This window comes from Opisthocomus hoazin, chromosome 14 (genome assembly GCF_030867145.1).
Source record: "Opisthocomus hoazin isolate bOpiHoa1 chromosome 14, bOpiHoa1.hap1, whole genome shotgun sequence".
Classification (NCBI taxonomy): Eukaryota; Metazoa; Chordata; class Aves; order Opisthocomiformes; family Opisthocomidae; genus Opisthocomus; species Opisthocomus hoazin.
Genome location: NC_134427.1, coordinates 11,032,424 through 11,053,998, shown reverse-complemented (window position 1 = coordinate 11,053,998; position 21,575 = coordinate 11,032,424). Strand labels below are relative to the sequence as shown.

Here is a 21,575-nt window from a genome sequence, read left to right as displayed (position 1 = left end):
GGGGCGAGAAGGTGGGGCGGTAGCGCCGGACAGCCAATGGGCGCGCGAAGACACCGGAAGCGCGGCGCCGGGCCCGGCATGCTCCGCGGCGAAGAGCGCGCCGTGTGGGCGGCGCGCATGCGCAGAGGCGCATTTGCCTCCCGTCCGGGCTCGTCAGCGTGCGTGGGCGGGGCGGCGCCGCCTATGGCGGGCGCGGGATTGGCGGCGGTGGGAGGTACCGGCTGCGGCGGGGCGAGGGCTTCCTCCCTCCCCTCGTTCCTCTCGTTCCCCTCCGAGAGCCGCCGTCTGCCGCCAGGCTGCAGCTCGCGCCCCGCTCTCCTTCTGCCTTTCAGGGCTGGTGCGGGAGCTGCTGCGGGAGGAGGCCCCGTCCCGCATCGCCGCTCTCACCGAGGAGCTTTTCCAGGCGGCGGGGAGCGCGGCGGAGGGCGAGCCCCGCGCCAGCCCTCCCGAAGCGGCGGGGGGTTCGTGCGCCTCAGGGCCCGCCCAGGTGGGTGGCTGCGGCTGCTGCAGGGAGTGTGAAGAGGGCCGTCTGGTTTTTCCTCTGTTGATTCCGTAGCGTGAAAGTCCAAAATAAAGTGGAGAATGTCAATATGAAATGTTGATCCTAAGCGCAAAAATGTGCATCGTAATCGGAAAACTCGCTGGTAGCTCAGTGATGTTAAGGTTTCTGTTTCAATTTTCTAGTAGTATCTGATTGCAATTTCAAGTAAAAACGTGAGCGTAGAGCGCTGATGCATTAAGAGTTTGGTGCCGGGTCCGAGGAGAGGTCCCTTCATGGGACCTGCGTGGATTCTGACAACGATAGCAGATCCTTGAGGAAGAAGGACGCCAGCAAGCGTGTCGTTTTAACTGCCTGGTAAACCCAGTACATGGTATTAGAGTGGGAAGTACTAATTTTCATACATTATGGAAGTGAATTAGGTGGTTGTTTATAATGCCATTTTTAGTTTTTTTTTCCTTTTGTGTATTGTTCTAGAGGAGTACTTACAAAGTAGTAAATGTCTACTTTAGAAGACCTTTTTCAAAGAGAAATCTGATGAGTAATACATGAATCTGAAATAAAACCAAGACCAGCTGAGATGTTGTCCAACCTTTTCTTCCCAGATTGTATTTTGGAGAGGGATTTAACTCATAGCAATTATCACTTAAGAAAGACTGGTTTGAAGATCCTACATTTGTGACAAGGAGCAAGATAGGTTAGCAAGTGTCTCAACAAAGTGTGCTTAGTGCAGGCTGTAAAGAAATACTAGAGCATAAAACTTCAGTTCTTCCTGAATCAGTTGGGCTAAATTATTTTTAAGAAAAGGAGAAATCATTAACTTGTAATCTGATCTCTTCAATAAAAGGGGCCATAAAATGTCTCCTCTTTAGGCAAGAGTGTATTTGTAGGCAGGGTATGCCATGGAAACTAGGATTTGAAGTGATGGCAAGTGCAACACTTCAAGGTGGGTTGTTAAAAGAGCTTATTGTCTGCATCATTTTTTGAACAAGAGTATATAGTCAGTAGCCTTTGTTGTTTGTTTGCTAATACCAGAAGTTTTTTGATGTAGATATTTAAAATAGACTACTTTGTTTTCTTTTTGATAGGCAAAAAAGGTGAAGCCTTACTATAGATATGTTTTCAAACCTGATATAGTTCTTGCAGCTCTTTTCCAATCCCTTCAAATTTTGCAGCATCTGTTTAGAATGTACATAATGCATTCTGAAAGCTGCTAGTGAATCAGCTGTATTTTGGACATGGTGATGTGCTATTGCACAAATTTTATGTCTGTGAGTGTTTGTGAGAAAACTTCGTTGCAGATGGATAGGGTAAGTGAGGTCACATTTTGCTAAGTTTGGAAAATGACTTGATAGAAACATAGGTTAGAACATTTCAGTGATATGACAGATCAGTGGGATTTGTTTAGGAACATATTTGAATGTTTCTGAAGTCCACCACTTCACTTACAGAATTAGCTATTATGCATAATTCACATTGAAGCTGAAGACACTGATGGATGATGTGACCTGTATGTGCTGTTGGTCATATGGTTAATTAGTTCTTTTAGTTTCAGGTCTTGTCAGCCTTGGATTTACACAGTCGTGTTCTTTCTTATCTTGCTTCATCTTAGAAGTGATCTCATGTTTTTAGAAGATGTGAAATAGTCTCTTCTAAGACTGAACACATCATATGAAATACGCTTACAAAAAGAGTATGTGCTTCCTCCCAACTGCTTATAATTCTTGTGAAATGATGGATCTATAGAAAAGAAGGATCCATACTTTCAGCTGAAGAAGTGCTATGTGGTCCATTCAGCATGCTTGTTTTCAGGTCACTAGCCCAGATCTCCCTGTGGGATGATGTAACAGTTTCATGGAAAACTCACACCTTTGACTCCAATGTAAAAGGAAGTTGCACAAGCATGTGGACAGGTCGTTACAGTGGTACACATGGAGGATGGTTCCTTTTCCAGTAGTAAATTTCAATATGACCCAAATCCAGGACAAAATTAAATCTAATGCAATTCTCCTATTCAGGTTGAAGAGGATGCAATAAACCTATGGAACTGGGCTGTGACCAAACACACAGGTTCTGTTATCAATGATGAGCAGAGAGCTAAACGTACGTATGTGTTCTGTACCTTCCTAACTGTATTTTGTGTGCTGCAGCATGAAAAGGAAAAAGTCTCTGCTGACAGGGATATGCATAGTGGTGTAGGTTTGTCTGGATCTTTGCAGGTAGGGCGTAGACAGAAGAAAATGCACAGCTGGGCTTGTATAAACAGTTCAGGAGGGAGCATCCTGGTGTAATAGTGATCTCCTTGTGACATAGAATCAGCGTAGGCATTCTTATCACTCCCCCTTTCTGTTCCAGAGCATCAGTAAAGAGCTGATGTGACCAAAGGAAGCTGCAATTTTTGTTGCTACTGCTTAGTTTTAATCTGAAAATATATGGAATTAACATAGATGTAAATTTTAGGCTGTTGTTCACTTAATTTATATCAAGTGAGATTGTTTCTTTAATGTAACTATCTCCTCAATGTTTATCTACAGAAAAACTCTAAATCGTCTTTTTACTTCCCTGCTTTAGCCAGGGAGACAGCTGGTGGGTTTGCTTGCAGCCAGGAGCAGTGCTGGGGGAAAACAGAAGTGAGCGTTTGGTCTTTTCCCTCAGCCTGTTCTTTATGTGGTTCTGCAGCATTACAATATCTGGCCTAGATTTTTGTCTTGAGGGATTATAGTCAAAATTATGTATAATCTGCATCATATAAATTATATCAGGTAAAGGGAAAAGGGTAAATTTACCCAAAATAAGTAGTAATTGTAGATTGTAATGTTCTCAGATCTTGTATCACAGCTGAAGGGCCAGGGAGAGGCTATTTTAAATACATCGGGTGGTGTCTTTTCCATCCTTGATGAATGAGAAAGGCTTGAAAGTGTTTTTGCTTTTTACTTTGAAAATGTAAAGATTATTAAACTTAATTTCCCTATTTTGCTGAGGGCTATTTTGAGGCTCTCAAGACACATTACTGTAAGCACCTGCAATGTAATTAAGTCTTTGAATACCCTGTATTTAACTTAAACTCTCTCTAAAGTGTTTAATAGACATTTTGATGAGAATATCTGTCTTTTGTCTTTTTTTTTTTTTTTTCCTTACTGCCTAAAAAGCAGTTTTAAGCGGCTTGGCTAAAATTCAGACTGCTTTGACTCCTGAAGCTTTCAAATATTTCTCTCATGTAATTTAAAATGACAAGCACTCTTTCACATATGGCAGGGCTTGACTTTCTGGGGAAAAAATAAAAAAGAGAAAAGGGAACTTGTGAATGTGTGCCCTGTTTTCTTGCAGTTCGGTTTGTTGCTTGCAGACTGGTGTGCCTTAGTGAAGGCAGTGATCCTCCAGAAGGAACTATTAGAAGACAGATTTTGGTAAGGCTTGTGGTGGGTGAGCAATAAAGTACAGTTGGTTACCAAAGGAAACCTTCAAACCCTATTTCAGTTGCTTTGGAAAGGGAGTGAAACGTACCTGTAGCTCTGGGGAATATACGCACTGAAGGGAGACCTGTGCCATCACAGGGGTACCCTCCTGAGCCAGTGTGGTTAGGAATTTCTGGACAGTGCAGTTAGCATCACATCTTTGTCATATGGTAAAATGTTATATGAGCAGCATATTCATTTATTTCAGTATCATACAATATTGTCTAGTAGGGCACCAAAGTCTTGTGCTGCATCTAAGTGTTAAGGACTTCATTCAGACATGAGAGGCACTTGTCAGAAATTGAAGAACTGAAGTACCCCTCTCCTACATTAGATATGTGCATTGATGAGATCTAACATTTTCTTTCTTTTTCACAAAGCACTTGTCATTTTCTCCTTCAGATGTCTATGAAAACTGCGAAAGGATGGATAGATATTGGACAAGCTGACCTTGCTGATGGATTTCTAGATATTGCCATGAGTGTAAGTTCTTTTCCAGTTTTAATTTCTTATAAACACACCTATCTGTAAGTTCCATGGGTGATGCCTATGCTTTGTTTTCCAGAGTATAGAAAAACTGTATGCAAAGTTACTTAAGGGGAGCGATGGTGAAGCAGATATTCATGTGCACAAAGCTGATGTGGAGAAGAGCCTCTTCAAAGTACTCTCTTATCAGGCTGAATCAGTATGTGTTCTTCCCAGTTTTCCTTATAAGTCACTGGGGGTATAAAGGGAAACTCTGAGCAAGTTATTAGATGTATGAATGCTTGGCATTGAAGACTTGCTGAGGGATATATTTCCTTCACTTAGAAGTAAGATAGCGGATCTCATGTTTGCATTCAGTGTTGCAATCATTTAATGATTTTTAATTTGCCTAATTTATCGCTGTAATTTCTGCTGTGGTGTTTATATCTTCTAGTTCAGATCTGTTCCTCTGTGATTTGGCTAGCATGGCTGTTTAGAAAACAAAAAGCTGCCTTTCTGAATCATAGAGGTGTGAGTTCCAAAGGTGTCCTCTGCTTCACTGAAGAAGGGGGATAGGACTGGTGTAGGGCCTGGGTCCCCCAAATGGCATTCGTGTAATGAATGTGCACTGCAAGACTAGTCACTTTGGAATGCACATCATACTGTGCTAATATGTGCAGCTAGGCTGATTGAAAGGATATGAAGATAGCATTCGTCATGGATGCAGATAGCCAAGGTTTGTATCTAACAAGTAGACACAATAAGCCATGTGTGCAGAGTCTTCTGTAGCTTACAACTTTCATGACTCTGCAAACTCATGAACCATCATCAAAGCTATTAAGATTATATGCTGTCCAACAGAGATCTTTCTATACATGAATACCCTCTCTTCTGTGACCTCTTACATGCTGCTTTCCACATATAAAGGCTTTAAGCAGTGGTAGAATCATGATAAAATTACAAGATCTGAAAATAGTGATTCCATGGCATTTGCTATTTTCTTTAAAGTCTCACTCTCTGTCATCGTAGAGTGAGGTAAGAACCATGGTGATATTTATAAAAAAAAAAAAGTCTCACGCAATATGAGAGAAGTCTGAAAAAGTGCTGAAGGTTTTCTAGGGGATCAACAACACAAATTACAATAATTTGAAGCATGTCATTTAGAAATTCTAAGTTTTGTGAGGTATTGTTGTGCCTGACTGAAGTTTCTGAGTATTTTATCACTGCTGCAGACTGTTACAGGCATAAGAATGCAAATACGAGAAAATGTAGTTGCCTGCATTTGTTGGTAACACCGCTAACTTCAGTATCTAGAAGGGGAGTACTATCTCCAAAATTCTCAAGAGCTTCTCTAAACAGACCAAAACACTGGCCAAAATTTTTAATTTGATCGTGGAGACAAAAGAGGACCTGAAATTTTTGGAGAGGTTGTTTAAGATTTGCTGAACTGTTGTATGATCTTAACATCTAAATGAAGTTGTCCCATGCATCTGGCCTTTTCACACTACCTAAGGACTGCGGTGTATTTCTGAGTGTCTTCTAGCTGGCAAGATATAGAAATATACAGAATTATCCTAGCACTGTAAGGACGGATATCTGATCCCAAACCTAGATGTACTGAATGTGAAAAACCCAAGTCCTATTTAGAGTGTCAGTCTTTTAATGAATTTTAAAGACAAGTTGCTCACTAACAGTTTGTTGGCATGCTCTACTGCGTTCTTAGGCAGTTGCTCAAGGGGATTTTCAGAAAGCAGTGATGTGTGTGCAGCGCTGCAAAGATATGTTGATGAAATTGCCAAAAGAGGTAAGTGAAATCATCCCTTCTTTATCATTCCAAACTTTGAAAATCTGCTTTCTTGTCTGTATGTTAAAGAATGACATATGCCATATAACATTTTGAAAAGTACTCTGACCTGTGTATCTCTTCAGTGGTTGCTTCTTTGAGATTTTCTGACTAAAAATTTTCTATGAAAACAGCAGGTTTTTTCTTGTTATTTTATTTTCTTGTTTCTCATAGTTTATTATTAGAAATAGAATGATAAACTCTTCCTAAGGAATGAGAGAAGACAAATCAGCAAGCAAGACAAAGAGATTTCTGAGTTGAATATGCCACCTAGTCTTCTACAGAACCAGTTGCATTTTACATCTTGATCTTGTGTGTGCTTCTTCACTTGTACCCATGTGAACTTTTGCCTGAAGGCAGATGGGACAAGAGAAGAGCTGATTTACACAGTTTTTGATATGCAAGCCTGTCTCTGCCCTCAGTACTAATCTTCATCTTCATGAAGCTGTAGGGCTGTGTATGGAGGCTTCCCATTGTGCTAAACCATGTTTTTTGTAGTTCTTGCATCACAGAGCAATGCCCAGAGAAAATAAACTCTAGCCTATGCAGACTAGTTCTTTGTTTGCAAAGGTAAAAGTGTAATATCAGAATAAACTTCCCCACGTTTATTTTTGTTTGCTTACTTTAATGTTTACCCAATATTTATGAAACATTTTATTCCTGTCTCTGTGGTAATAAAATTCGAAGGGGTAGATGTGAATTTCTGAAAGGCAAATACGGGAGATACGGTTGGAGTTTAATTGGGTTTTTAACCAATTAAACTCCAGACAATTTCAAATTGTTTTTTTGCATTCTGCAGGCCTTGTTCAATGCATCTGAGTGACTTAAGTCAGTTGAAGGAGTCTAGCTTTGATTTGAATCACAAGAGCAGAGCTTCTCACCGTGAATTGTTGAAAATGCTCACTGGGATCTTTTTCATTTTGTGTTAAATGAATTTCAGGCTTTCCGCTTAAACTCTGCTGTTAAATAATAACTTCTTGTGATGAATGTTCTTCACAAACCAGGAGCACTGATGCGGACAAGGAAAAGGTTTCTGAGCATGAGAGAGACCATTTAATTCTGGTTTAAAGAGTGGTATTTAAACAATGAGAAAAAAGAAAAGAGCTAGTGATTGCTGAGTGATTTTGAAACTCTTGGACTGCTAGATAGCTGTCAGTCCTTAAGTCTTCTGGGCTCCCATTGTACCAGAGAGCACTTGCAGGATATCACAAGGAGACAGTTGTGTTCTGGTAATGTACGGTACCACAGATCAGCTGCAGAGGATTTGCAGCTTGTGGATCATCAGTGGTCTGTGAGCCATAGTTAGGAACTCTTGCCCTGCAGGGTGAAATGCCAGAATTGTTCCAATCGCTTGTTGTTCAGAGAGGTGCCAGGTTTATGGGGATATTTAGCATTACGCTTGATGCCTGGAGCACAGGCATTCACTGAAACAGTATTTTAATTATCCTTTGAAATACTTCTTTTCCATCATGCAATTAAATGACTGCGGTATGCCACAGTGTGCCTACAGCATTATGCTAAACACTTTGCATGAAACCCTGTCAATACAGTAAACTTTCTCTTCTGGAGTTAAAATGTTCACAAATGAACTTATGAAAAATAAGCATGTCACATCTGAGAGCGATAATTTTTTTTTGTTCATGCATACTGAATCTGTACTTTTATCCCTGGATTACAAGGAGATAAACAATAAATTTGAAGCAAGATGTTGTGCTACCTCTCTCATTCTTGCCCAAGGATTTGAAATCTGTAGTCACTTGCAAGAAGTATCACTTATACTTGGAAAAGAACGTTACTGCAGAGGCAAAATGGATGTAAACATTGGCAGCCTGTTAGCATATAAAATGACTTTTCTGTCGCTTCTTTGGACGATGTGACAGCTGCAAAACATTTCGATGGAAAGACAAGCTGTTATGAACAGATGTTGTCAGGGCTGACTGATAACGCACAAAGAAGCAGTGCTCTGAATAACCAAGCATTCAAAACCAGTTTTCTCCTAAAACTTGTAATGTGGATGATCATTTTTTAACCCCAGAGAGACATGCTGGGAAGAAGCCTGTCATGGAATAGGTAGAGTCCTCTTCACTTAAATATTTTTTGTAAACCTTTTTTGTACTTATTTTTAAAAATGAAGTTGTAATACTTCAGTTTTTCCTCTCAAGTTTTGTTTTTTATTGTTTACTTCAAACAGTTCTAGTGCTTTCAGTGTGATTTCTTGATGAACTATTCTACCTCATGTGAGGTAGATGCTTCACTCTCCCGCACAATTATGTTTCCATTTTAGTCACATTCAGTATCCCCTTGCATAAGGTCAGAAGTGATAACAATGCATATACTTTTAAAGTAAAATGCATTTGAAAGAACCTGAGACTGGAGTGCCATAGATCTAATGATGTTTCTACAACAACATTATAGAAACAGGAGTCTTTTATTGCAGACCTGTTACCTGTCAATCCTCTGTTACAATTTTGGAGTGGAAACCTATGAATGGAAGAGGTATGAAGAGAGCTCCTTCTGGCTCAGGTAATGTGCAAAGGCAAACAAAATAAAATCCTGTTTTTGAGATGTAAAAATATGTGTGAAGGAGACGAGGGAGCAAGAGAAAATAGACTTTTAATTTAAAATCTGAGACTAGAAGATTTTAGCTGAACCAAATTAGCTGAGCGGATAAGTAGTGACTGTCTTACTCTGCTGCCTATCATTTATGTCTGATTTCCACATCGATTTTTATGTCATTAGAATGAAAGTTGTCTTTCCATGGTTCTTGTAAATTTTTTACCTAACACGTCTTCCAAAGAGATTATATTTATGAAGAGACTGTTCCCAATTCTTGTGCCATTCATAAATGATATGGGATGGATTGAAAGCTTTGGAAAAGAGTAGCAGAATTCTTCTGACTTATTTTAAATGGAATTGTTTTAAACAATATTTGTATTTCTCATAAAGGAGGTGCTTCATTGAGAGCAAGTCCCTGGCTGATGAAAGATGCAAAAATCCAGGTGAAAAAGGAGTAGAGATGGTTTGGGTAGGCTTCAAATAAATAATGTGGTACTACTAAGGAACAAAATGTTGGTTATGAAGAGGAGTATCCTCATGCCAAGGTCACAGCCTCAGCTCAGAAAATTTGTTTTTTATTTCTTCTTGTTCTTTTTCTTTTAAACAGTCAGAAGAAAATGAATGTCAACATAACAAAAGCGAAATAATTACGGTCACATATGTAATAAAAGAGGATTTGTAGAAATGCTTAGAATTAATTACAGCTAGTGCTTTGGAGATTATTTTGTATTTTATTCTTGTGGAAAGTTAAAGAATGAGTCCTGATGACAAAATTTGAGGACATAAACCTTTGCAAAGTGCAAATAATTATCTGGAGAAGGAGATGTAGCCCCATCTGGTGGGAGAAGATTTCCCTGTACTGAGAATATATTAAATTAGGAAACAAAAGCCCAGTCATTGTTTTTCTTTTTAACAGTTCTTCATTCACAGCATTTGCAATCGAATCTCGTTTTGTGGAATTACCACTGTGTCTTCTCCTGGGTGGTCCTTTGTGCTGTCATTTAACTTTTAGAAAAAGAATGAGGAATCATGACTCCCAGGTTCTGTTTCTGTCTCTGCTATTGATTTGCTGTAATATTGAGACCAGGTCATATATAACTCTTGCGTATGACGTCAGGTGAGAATGAGAACACTTCCTTCTTCAAAACCCCTATGGTTAAAACTGATAAAACCTACTGAAATATTTGAAGAGAAGATGTTACAGAAGATGGTGCAACAGGTTAAAGAAAGTGATTGAGTAGAATTTTTAATGTGAGGATTTGAAAGAAAACAAAATTTTCTGTTCTCTAGTAAGAATGAGTACTGAGATTAGTTTGTGTGTTTTATGTGGTTTTTAACTGGTTAAGAAGTGGGAAAGGATAGGAATGTTGCGCATAGCAGAAGACTGGCTGAATTTATCTCTGCCATCCCATTTAATTCTACCTTTCTTTTATCACTGATAGCCAGAGTTATGACATTGGGAAGATGGACGTGAAATATTCTATTGGCAAAGAAATGCAGGTAAGAAATAGAGAAATTGCTATGTACAAATAGGAGGATTTTGTTAACCTGACTCCACTGTATCATCTCCCTCTACTGTGCCAGACCTGACCAGCGGTTCTTCAGCTTCTTCTTTAGTACTGTCTGCTGTGAAGTTTGGCAGAGTTGCAAGGCCAGTTGCTACGCGTGTCAGTCTGAGAGTTCAGTCACCAATGGGTGCCCTTAAATCACATTTTGAATCTACTGTTTCACAGATACTAAATTGTAGAAAGTAGGGCTGAAGTAGACCCTGAAAAGCCATCTCTTCTATCTTCTCCCTCTTCTTTGAAGGCATCATCAGTTACCTCTGTGTCATTTCTGATAGATGTTTGTCTGTCTCATTCATAAGCCTATTACTCCTTTCAATATCCAGAGTGGATATGGAGAAGATTTTAATACCTTCCTCTTTGTATAAATCATTTATGTATTTGAAGGCCATTATCATATATGTCTTTTTGTTATTTTTTTTTTCTCTCAGTGAAGTGTAGACCTCCTGTTCCTTCAGTTTCTTCTTTCATTCTGTTTTTCCCAGATCTCTGATTTTCCTTGCTACCCTTCTGTTCTCTGTACTCTAGTTGATTCATGTCCTGTGGGAGTTGCAGTGGTGAAAGCTGGATACGCTTCAGAACTGGGCAATTGTTTTGTATCTCTGATGCAAGGCAGGCATTCTTTTGACTCAAAGAGCTTTGATTTTTTTATGACCTTAAATTTTAAGTCTTTTCTATTCATTTGTGTGTTCATGTGTGGCTATTTTTTTTCCTGCTCTTCAGGTGGCATTTAAATTTCTGATTTGTCTTTCTTTCCAGGCTAAAGTGCTGCGATTATTAGCTACAGCATATTTTGAGTGGAATTGCACTCTGTATCTTGACAAGGCTTTGAAAGCTATAAACTTGGCAAATCAGGTAGTAATGTGTTACTGTATTTATGGTGTGCAATAGTCAAAGCTCAGGCATTTATTAACATAATAATATGGACCATATTAATCACTGGTGTGTTGCCCTTGACCTCAGATGGAGGTGCATTTTCTTTGCTTTGGTTTTCATACTCATAAGTATGTTTTGATGTTCCCATTTTTTTTATAGAGAAACACTTCTTTGTATGTAGATGTATAGAGCTGTCTTGCTGCCTCATGTCTGTTAACAGTGAGGTCCTTTGATAATGATATGGCTAAAATTTCTCTGGCATGTGTTTGTGAAAACTTGTACAAACAGAATAAACTACAGTGTGGTCCATGTGAGATTTATAGCAGCTGACTTTTTATGCATGAGACATTTTGTCCTGCTTTGGGTTATGATGGGTATGTCCATACTACATTTTGAGTCCTCATTTCATTATCTGTCCAAATATTTGAGCAAGCTCCAGAGTTCAGTTTTGAAAGCTATGTAGCCATACTACATCAGTCTTATTTCAAATGATTAATTTAGCTATTGCACTTTACTAACATCACCGTATTTCTTCTGGAACCTGAAAAATGAGCTGCATAAACATAACAGCTACCCTGAAGAAAGTTCATATCTCTAAGCAGTCACTACAGTTAGGTCTCTTGCTCTTGTACAGATTCCGTTTCCCATATAAAGACTTGAATTAATTTTGTGCTTCTGTCTTTTCAGGTTAGTTAGAATAACTGAAATTTGAAAAATTTTTATTTGTCTTCGATTGACCATTTAAAAATTTCTGTTATCTGTTTCGTACAAAACAAGTTTTAAGTATAAAATCCTGTTGTAAATGAAAGCTCAAATTCAGTTTTCTACGTGCTGTGAAAACTTTCAGACAGATGATAATGCACATGCTCATGAGATCAGGATAAAAGGCAGTGTATTTTAATCATTCAAATAACATGCTACCACAGTATCCAAGCCCTTTGCAGTTTTTATTGTATCTACTTTCACAAAACCTTTTGTCTTCATTTTGGTTAGAACAGAACCAATTGTCTTTTACTGAATTTTCCTTACAGCTAGGTTTTTCAAAGTAACTGTTTTTTGTGGAGTGGGCTGCATATTTTTCAGACAGTGTCTGCTCCAAAGCTGAGAACACCTGATGTTTATAGTTTTACTGAGCTAACAGTAGGAATGGAATGCAGAAAAAGGCCCATGTTTATAATTATTACTACAACACTCAAGGTCACTGATAGGTCTTTTAGGTTCCCCAAGTAAGGAGTCGTAAAGGCTCATACTTGCAGGGAGGGGCAGACAGAACAGGTGACCCAATATTGACCAACTAAGTATTCCACCTGTTTAGGTAGAAAGTGTTTTTATCATCGTTTTTGATAATGTATGGTTTGGTGCTGTACGAGGGTATGGAAAATGAGAATAAAATTTTTATTGTAGAGTCTGAAATGTGTGGTGTTTTAGTGAGAGCTGTAGTATACAGTCTTAATTATTTCAATTACTCCCATTTTTGTTCTCTCCTAAATTTCGTATTATTATAAGCTACTTTGAATTCTGCTTGTATTAATTCTGGAGTAATCCAGCCAATTCACACATGGAAAAGCAGGAAATGTTTCTATCATTCAGTATTGTTCAGCTTCTATTTAAAAGTATCGTAAATGGGCCACAGCAAAATGAGAATCATGTATGTCTTGCTTTCATTGTGCTCATGATCTTTTGTCAGTATGGGAGTAAATAATAAAGATGTACGTTGCATTTAGGAAGAAAATATTACCAATTGCCTAGCTATTGCTTCAGTCACTAAAATGGAACTTAAGAATGCAGCGGAGTGTATGTGATTTCCTGATATTTGTCTGTGTTATGAATGTGCTGGACTCTCAGAGGATCTGTATTCTACAAACAGCCGTCCAAGTAATGTATTGTTTTTCATTGTGCAGGAGAATTTGCATCCAGCAGGGGTTTTTTTGAAAGTTAAAATTCTTCTTAAAAGTGGAGCGTCAGATGAAGATATCAAATCAGGTACCATAGCTCTGCATAGGTTTCATAGTAAGGTCATACTACTCCATATCCAGGAAGACTGCATGAGTTGTAGATAGAAAAGAAAAAAAAAAAAATCCCTTTCTTATGCCTTGTAGAGGAATCTTCATTAGCTAAATGCCATTCTGGTTTTGGAGAGTGAGACGTAGTAGTCAGTGTTCACAGAGGAGATACCCAGGTGCTAATGCAAGTTTGAATTAAGCATGATTTTATTTTTGTGGAGAATTTAAATAGACTTGCTGGAAATAGGGAAGGAGGAGGACTCTGAAGCCTGTTAGAATGAAGACAATGAAAATAGAGCAATGTAAAGGTCTGTTTTGTTTTAGAGATGTGCCTAAGGTTATGTTGTCTCACAGATGAGTTTGTTACCCCATGTGCAACATCCAATACACAGACAGAGCCAAGGTATCTGTTTATTTCATGTCTGCGCAGAGATGGGTGCTAGGTGGTGACTCCACAAAGGTAGCACACTTTGAGTAACATGCGGTTAACATACATTTTGAGCAACAGTTATCAGTACTTTTACAGTTACGCTTCATTGCCCTTTTTCCCCTTTGGTTCCTTACATGTCTCGTCTCCACTTAAAGTCACAGTATTCTCCGTTTTCACTGTGCAGGCTCCGTAAGTGAGGGTCTTTGCTTGGGCCATGGTCTCCAGCTCAGGGGGTATGATTTTTAGTATTATAATGAGGATAGTTCATTTAAGGGTACTCTATCATTCTTGTGTTGGTTCCAAACTGTTAAAAAACTTCTTAGTTAGCTTACATATTCTTCCAAGACATACTTCGTTCCCAAGGACAGTCTAATCAGACCCTCCTGTATCAGCCACTGTTGTCAACATCTTGGCCTCCTTTTAATCCTAGACTATATTCTACCTAAATAATGAGGTCAGACTACAGTTACTGAGAAAGCGTGAAGGGGGATTGTCTCTTATGCAGTCAGCATAGAAGAAAGGCTTGTGAAACATTGCTATTCTCTGTGTGTGATTTTGCGGATTTTGGCCAAGAGACATGAAATGCTAATCAGTATGTTGTTTTATACCTGTGTTACCAGAGTTTATTTAGTTTATCTAGGGTGTATAAACTCTTTTCTCCTGATTCCTCAAACTTGTCATTTGGGAAGAACTGATTTTTCTATTGGCATGAGAGGAGAAGAAAGATTTTGGAAGGACGTTAATATGGAAAGGGCAATGTATCGAGAAATTTATTTCCATAAATAATGAAATCTGAAGGAAGAGAGGTTTTGTACTCTTCATGGTTGGAAAGTATCAGATGCATAAGAATGCTCTGAGAAATAAGTGTAGGATGGGGAATTTCTTGCAGAGAGCTGAATGGTTTGAATGCTGCCAGACTAGCAGGAATGGAAACTCCACTTCAGATTGCTCCTGGGAAATTTCAGCCAGTGTTCAAATGGACAGATATTCAAAGCTGGCCATTGTGATAGTTGGCTTCTGTTCTGCAATTTGAATTGTGAAGCCATAGTGCTGGCTATCAAAACACAGTTGGCTTATATTTAATAGCACTAAGACTAGTCAGTTTTTCAAGCAAGTTTGATAATGAGTGGATGTGTGTCTTTTCTTGTATGGTTGGCAGAAAAGAGTGTTGTTTCCATGCACTGCAACTTCTCCTTCTTCTGAGTGAACCTTCCTGCTAATTTTTAGGTATTTGATTAAGATCTTGTATTGTGCACTTATACAGAGGTGCGTTAGAAGTGCTTCATTTAACAACTGTTACAGTCATGTTTCTATGTGTTCTTTCTGTGATCTCATCCAAGCTACAAGTGTATAAATCTTGTTATTAACCATCCAGCACAGTCTAGCAATTCTTAAACTTTATCTGAGTGGTCTAAAACTGATACCTACTTACCAGCACCAGTCAGTTCAACAGCGGATGCTAAAAGCATTAAACTTAAGTACTTCCTGCTGCAATGTGATACCACCGCACAGCCTGAGCACTCACCTCAGTCTTAAGTGGTTCCTGCTGGATAAAGGAGGAGACCATTTTGACGGAGAGCAGCTCGAGGCAAAAGTTTGTGCTCTGAATGCCTATGCTGTTCCTGCTTGAAGAGACAGAGGCTAGAATTCCAGGGTTATAAGTCTGTCACCTTTCTGTAGTACTACATTAATTGTACAGGGAAAGGAAAGTCAAAGCACAGTAGACATTTTTTCTTCTTCCTTTTGTTTTAGAAATATTATGTTGGTGTTTTCCTCCACCCCCCCCCCCCCCCCAAAGAAGCTATAAGAGGTAAATGGTAAATTGAGCAGTTAAGTATCTTAAGATGATTGAATAATCTCAACTGCTTTGTGTTCTGTCTAGCTGTTGCAGAATTCTTGCACCATGAGATGTCTTTAAACTTTTGTCTGAATACTGCCAAACTGCTGCTGGAGCATGGAAGGTATGAAAGCTTCCCTAAGTGAGGTGAACACAATATTTGGGCTTTGTAGGTGTTCTTTTGTAAGCATAGAACATCTGTTATGCAATGATGCTTGATTTTAAATAAAAAGTCACAGAGCCAGGTAAACAGTTTTGAGAGGGAGCCTATCTTTTCTATAGGAAGGTGATGCAGATTATGGCAGCAACAGAACAGAGTGTGAAATAATGTTGAGTGGCAATTTGCAATGCTGTAGCCTTACTTTGGAATGATTCTCGCAGAGCAGTTGTAGTATATATCTGGAATAATACATACATACATGAGTCTGGAGTTATCCGATTGAAACCTTTGTTCCATAGTAACCAACCAGCCCTCAGAATGAAAGAGTTTGGAGTCCTAGAATCATTCTTGTGAAAAACAGTATAAGGATGAACAAGTTACCGCAAAATAAACTGAGGCATGAATTTTCACTGTTGAACGCTCCATCGTGATTACCTATGTATATGCTTCTATCTTGCAGTAAATTCTTACTCTTTCATTGGGAGGAGTGAACTCTCTTGTAAATGCTATGGAACAAGCATCTGCTAATAGGAGGTTACTACTGAATAGATGAACTGCAGTAAATTAATACCTTGACACACTCTGTCAGTGTGACTGTGTGCCAGTAGTATTAATGAGAAACATGCTGTAAGGTGTGAATATTTTTGTGTTATTCTTTAGAATCAAAAATTAGCAGCTCTTCTTGTGCAGGCTCTTAAAAATGCATCTGTGTGAATAGGGAATCAGTTGGTTTTGATTTTCTGAAGTCTGTTCCTGAACGATTTGAATCTTCACCTGACCTTGGAAAAATTACCCTGCTCCACATTGAGTTCCTGTTGCAGATGGAGAGGGAGCTGCTTGCTAAGCAAAAGGTTGAAGAAATTATTATAGGTCTGTATCCATCTTTTGCCGCTGTTTGCTGAAAGCTAGATTTAGTTGGCTAAAGTCTTGAATTCTGTTTTTCACTTTTTTGCTTTTTCTTATCTTTGTTTCTATTTTTGTCTGTTTCCCCTTATGTTTCTTTTGCGTGGCACTCTCAATTTTCGTAATGAATGACAGTCATGATAAAGCTCAGGGTTAAATTCACTTGCTAGAAAAATTCCTCCTCCTTATTGTAGACTGTGTGTGACTGATACATGTGGGATTAGAAACATTTGTCAGAAGTTCTGTGTAATGTTAATACTTAGTCCATCCAGCTCAATGTGTTTTTGTTTGTCAGTATTAAAACAGGTTGCATATCCTTGTTTGAGCAGCAGTTGATTAACAGTTTCTTTTTCAAGTCCGTTGCACCCGTGGCATTTTTTGACTGTCAGATTTGCTGGAAATCAGACCATGTTTTATGTAGCATCGAGCTAGGTGCAAGAGCCACATGTTCAAACATGAAAATATTTATTCTCTTACCCGCTGTTTTTTGGAGTGCCTTTTGTTTTTGGTTTTGTGTTGTGTGTTTTTTTTCTTCCGAGAAGTAGGATATGAAACACGGGGTCCTGGCTGAAACTGTTGCTGTGTCAGAGGTTTTTGTTGTAGGCTATGGGACATTCTTTCTCAGGTAGTACTTAGGTGCTTCTCAGCGTCCTTCATTAAGTGCTTCTAAAGTGATGATTTGCAGTATCTTTTCAGGTCATTATACTGGGAAACAGCTGTTGCCTGAAGCCTTGAACCAGCTGCACATCATCATGTGGGACAGAGCTGCCAAACATTATGAGGTTTGGGACCAGACAGTAGTGTTGTTATTTGTATCAGTGAAAATGAAGCTCTGCTTTTTCTGACCTCTTTGGTATGTCTCTTTTTGGTTAGAGTGCAAGCTGTTACTAAGAGCCCTGTTCCAGTTGGCACTAGTTTTATTTTTCATCCAGCTGGGTGCTGTTTTCCATTACAACATCAAGTTTCAGGTAGCCTCGTCTCAAGATTAAGTAGAAGGAAACAGTTATGGCCAGAATTGATCAGCCAAGGAACCCGTGCAGCCCATCATTCTGGATGGTGTGTTGTTGCTTTAAGGCAACATGAAGTGTTATCATTTATGTATTCAACTTCTTTTTAGCCTACATAAAGTAGCTTTGGATGCTTACATTGTATCTTACTTCATATACATTTGTACTGTATGTATATGTTCTATTGTTCAAAACCAGATACCTTCGTATTCTTTCAGAATTTGGATATGAGCTCATATTCTACTATTGTATTTCTGTCATACGCTCGTTTCTTGAATATATGAAGAAAAACATGTGTGCCCCTCATCTGTGTAGTCAAGAAGGAATTTTGCTAATGACACAGCTTGCTTTCTTCTCATTTTAAAATAAATTCTCTGTCCAAATTTGAACTATGGTACCATCTTCAGCATAGTATTATCAAGGTTCACAGTCTAAATGGGATAAACACTTTTTCTTAGTTTCAGTTGCTTTGTATCCTGAAGAGAGATTTTTTTTTTTTTCAATAATATTTCTGGTTTGTATTTAGTCATAAGAATGTCCTTTCTGGGTTAGGTGAATGACCTGTCTAGTCCAGTGTCCTGTCTTTGATAGCGGCCATAAGAAGAAGGGAAGAGTAGGAATAGGTAAAGCGTCAGTTCTCCTGATGAATATTACCTGCATTGTGGGACCAGTGATCGCTCTTCTAGGGGAAAGGTTACACTAGAGTATACTTGATTATCTAAATCTTTCATTTCTCGTGACTTTTTTTTTTTTTTTTAAATTTGGGAAAACAGAGGCAGTTTAATTGCCCAAATAAGGGTGTATATTTTTTTTAAAATTTCCTAGGCAAAAAGCTATTCTGAAGCACTTCACTGGTACAATTATTCTGTCAGCTTCTACACGCCTGGGCAAATAGATCAGAATTTGGCTAAGCTGCAGAGGAACATGGCTTCTTGCTATCTTCATCTGAAACAAGTTGACAAGGTATATATATGTATACATATTTATTTGCATTGATTTTTTTTATAGCTGTGTCATTGGGACTTAATTTACATCTTTATTACTGTATCTCTCTTGCTTTGAGAGAGGGAGCTATCTTTGCCTAACTTGCATCATCCGGCAGAGAGATGTTGTCCATCATCTGGGCTGCTAATGGGGGCCTCTTGTATCAGCTGTTGTTCCAGTGGGGGAAACAGTCCAAAAGCTGTGTGATCGTGCCTCAATATATCAGGTTTCTACTCAGATTGGAGGTCCTCCTCCCTTCAAGACAGGTGAGCCCTGGCACGAAAAACATTTGACGCGTCTCACTAGATCTTCCCACAGCAGTGTGTGAGCCCTCACCTCTGCGGAGAAGTTCACCTGCTTTACCTATCTAGGCCTTCTGGTTTGAGGATGTTAAACTTCAGAGTTCAAAGTGACAGAAGGGAGTTTAATTTTTCAGCGTTCTCAGGGCTTCTCTTGCTTTCAGTTTCTGTAGCTGTAATTTTGAGGAACTGGCTTTTTCGTCAGTCTGGTCATTGTCAGCCTTTGGTGCCATCTTCTGGTCTTGTCACTTTGCTTTTCTTTCCAAGTAAGATGTTGCCAAACCAAACTTCTTGAGAAATTATGTAAATATCAACAATGTAACCATTAACATTTTGTGCATGGTTTTAGCTATCTTCTATTGCAAGTTATATTACTGATTTCAAGTTATTGTACTGATTTCTTTTAATCTCTTCTGTGAATAGGCTAAAGAGGCAGTTAAAGAAGCAGAGAGGTGTGATCCAAACAGCATCTTTACTAAATTCAGTGTTTATAAGATTGCGGTGTTGGAGAAGGATACTGATAAAGGTAGAACTTGAAAGATAAAGGGTTCACTACAAGGAGCAGAAGCGCCAAATACATTAGAAAATACTAAGCAGATTTGGTCTGTACATGCTGAGAAAGACAAGATAGAGAGTAGATAGAAGAAGGGTCTATAAAGTCATTGAAACTATCAGGCTGTAGATTTAAACTGTCAGAGTGGGATGCTTTGTGCACACAATATGTAAAATGTGGAGTCCATTGCCATATCTGGTGTTGTCTGGAAGGAGCCTTTGGCTAGGAAGTCTCTAATCTTCTCATGGGCAGAAGCTACCGTAGCATCCGAGGGTGAGAAGCATTGTGTACTTAGTGTTTTTGGTAGTCTTTTGGATGCATATGCAATATAAAAAGTGGATACTGAGCTAAATGAACCTTAACGGAACCATTATTGCTGTTCCTAATTTCTCTGGACAAGTAGAGCCTGAATTTACCAGAAAATGCATGTATTACTGAGACAACTTGCAGAATGGCATATCTCTGTAGACTCTTTCTTCTTTGGAATTAGTTCTGCCATTTCATATTTTAATGAGAATCTTAACTCAAGTAATGAAAATTGAGAAATACAGTCTATACTTAGAATACAGAGTAATGTGCAGATGAGTTCTGTGCCAGTTAATTGTTCTCTATACATCTTTTTAATGACAGCATAATTTGTTCACCTAGTATAGAGTGGGAACCACAGCACAGTGTGAACATAAAAGCAGCAGTACCATTAGCATGAGCCAAGACGTGGGAGCTTGGAGTCATGCCCAGAAAGTATATTAGAGAAATTCTTCCATCTTTGGTGATGAACAGTTATTTAGCAGAACAAAATTAAGGATATGAGATAGTTTCATTTGTATGCCATCCTTGTTTCCTTATATTAGTAGCTTGGAAAGCCTTTTGGCACCTCTCTAGGAAGAAATGCATAAATGTGGAGAGGTGCTGGGATGGTCGGGTTTTCTTGTCTTGATTTATCGTATTAAAAAACAAATTATAGCCTTTCAGAAGTCATTTCTAAAGCCGCATTAAAACAGTAGAACTTACCACTTTTCAATTGCTTCTATTAAAAAAAAAATTCCTTATGTGTATTTCAGCTGTGGAAGCAGTTATTGAAATGGGGAAGCTAGCAGAAAAGCTGTCTCAACATGAAGACAAGCTGAGAGTGGATGAAAATACAGGCACTAACCTCCTGAGTTTAGTTGCCCAAATTGCTTTAGAGGTAGAGCAGATAATGTTGTCTTTACTTTAGTGATATAAGTAGGACAGCTGTAACCTCTGTAACTTGGCCTACTTTTGATATTTCTATGTATTTCATGCATTTCTAAGTATTTCATGCTTCCATGACCAAGGTCTCACTCATTGTGTTGTGTAATGCAAAGTAGGAGTTGATCTCACATATAAAGAAATTCTATTTTTTCGTATTTCTTCAGGAAACTAAAGGATTCTGAGCTATAAATGTTGGTATCTGGAAATGACATGGTGTATTTCTGTAAAATTCTCCTTAGCAAAATGTTATGTCTCTTTCTTGCCTCTGGGATTTGGTCGTTGGTGTGCTGGGGGAACTGTGTACAAAATACACATAAGTCAATGATGAAAGACAGAAAAGTCTCTTGTTCCACCTGTTTGCCTCTTAGTTGGTGACTTGAGTGATGTCTGAACTGGCCGATTATGTTGGCAGAATTAGAAGAGGCTTTTGGTTGCCTTTCAGGGCTCAGTTGATAGCACTGTAAGGCATGAAAGCCTTGCCAGCCTGTATTGATCCTGTCCTTGCCATAGGCTCTTTGGGGATGGAATCGTATGATTCCAATCATATTCCTTAAGGTTTTCTCTTGACTCTGAGGCTCTGCTGTCCACAGTCTTGTTCTTTTTCCTGCTAGTAAACTGCACAGACTTTTGGAATATGCTGTTGCTCTGGGTTTTTTTTGGTTGTTTTTTTTTTTTGTGGTAACTGAGGTAGTGAAGTTTATACAAAACATGTTTTAATTTATTTTCAGAATGAACAACAAGTTGTGGCTATCAAAGCTTTGGAGTATTTGTCTGAACATTTACAAGACTGCCGACAATTATTTGCAGCTTTAAAGTGAGATTTCAGTATATTTACAAGGAAAGAGAAATGTTTCTGGTTTTTTGTAAAAAATAATTTAATATATTGAGGAAGTTGGAAGACAGAGTA

The 21,575-nt window shown here is 38.7% G+C and overlaps 1 protein-coding gene across 1 annotated transcript in view; it reads left to right on the top strand.

The window, feature by feature from the left end:
• The first annotated feature begins 36 nt into the window (after window positions 1–36).
• TEX11 (testis expressed 11) overlaps window positions 37–21,575 on the top strand; it is a 34,353-nt gene continuing 12,814 nt past the window's right edge. Inside the window, 18 exon segments of the mRNA XM_075435266.1 lie at window positions 37–214; window positions 279–487; window positions 2,518–2,602; window positions 3,827–3,906; window positions 4,357–4,437; window positions 4,520–4,639; window positions 6,143–6,223; window positions 8,700–8,785; window positions 10,261–10,318; window positions 11,143–11,238; window positions 13,161–13,242; window positions 15,575–15,653; window positions 16,408–16,559; window positions 17,289–17,374; window positions 18,425–18,562; window positions 19,306–19,408; window positions 20,497–20,621; window positions 21,397–21,482. Coding sequence (XP_075291381.1) covers window positions 37–214; window positions 279–487; window positions 2,518–2,602; window positions 3,827–3,906; window positions 4,357–4,437; window positions 4,520–4,639; window positions 6,143–6,223; window positions 8,700–8,785; window positions 10,261–10,318; window positions 11,143–11,238; window positions 13,161–13,242; window positions 15,575–15,653; window positions 16,408–16,559; window positions 17,289–17,374; window positions 18,425–18,562; window positions 19,306–19,408; window positions 20,497–20,621; window positions 21,397–21,482 — 1,925 coding nt within the window.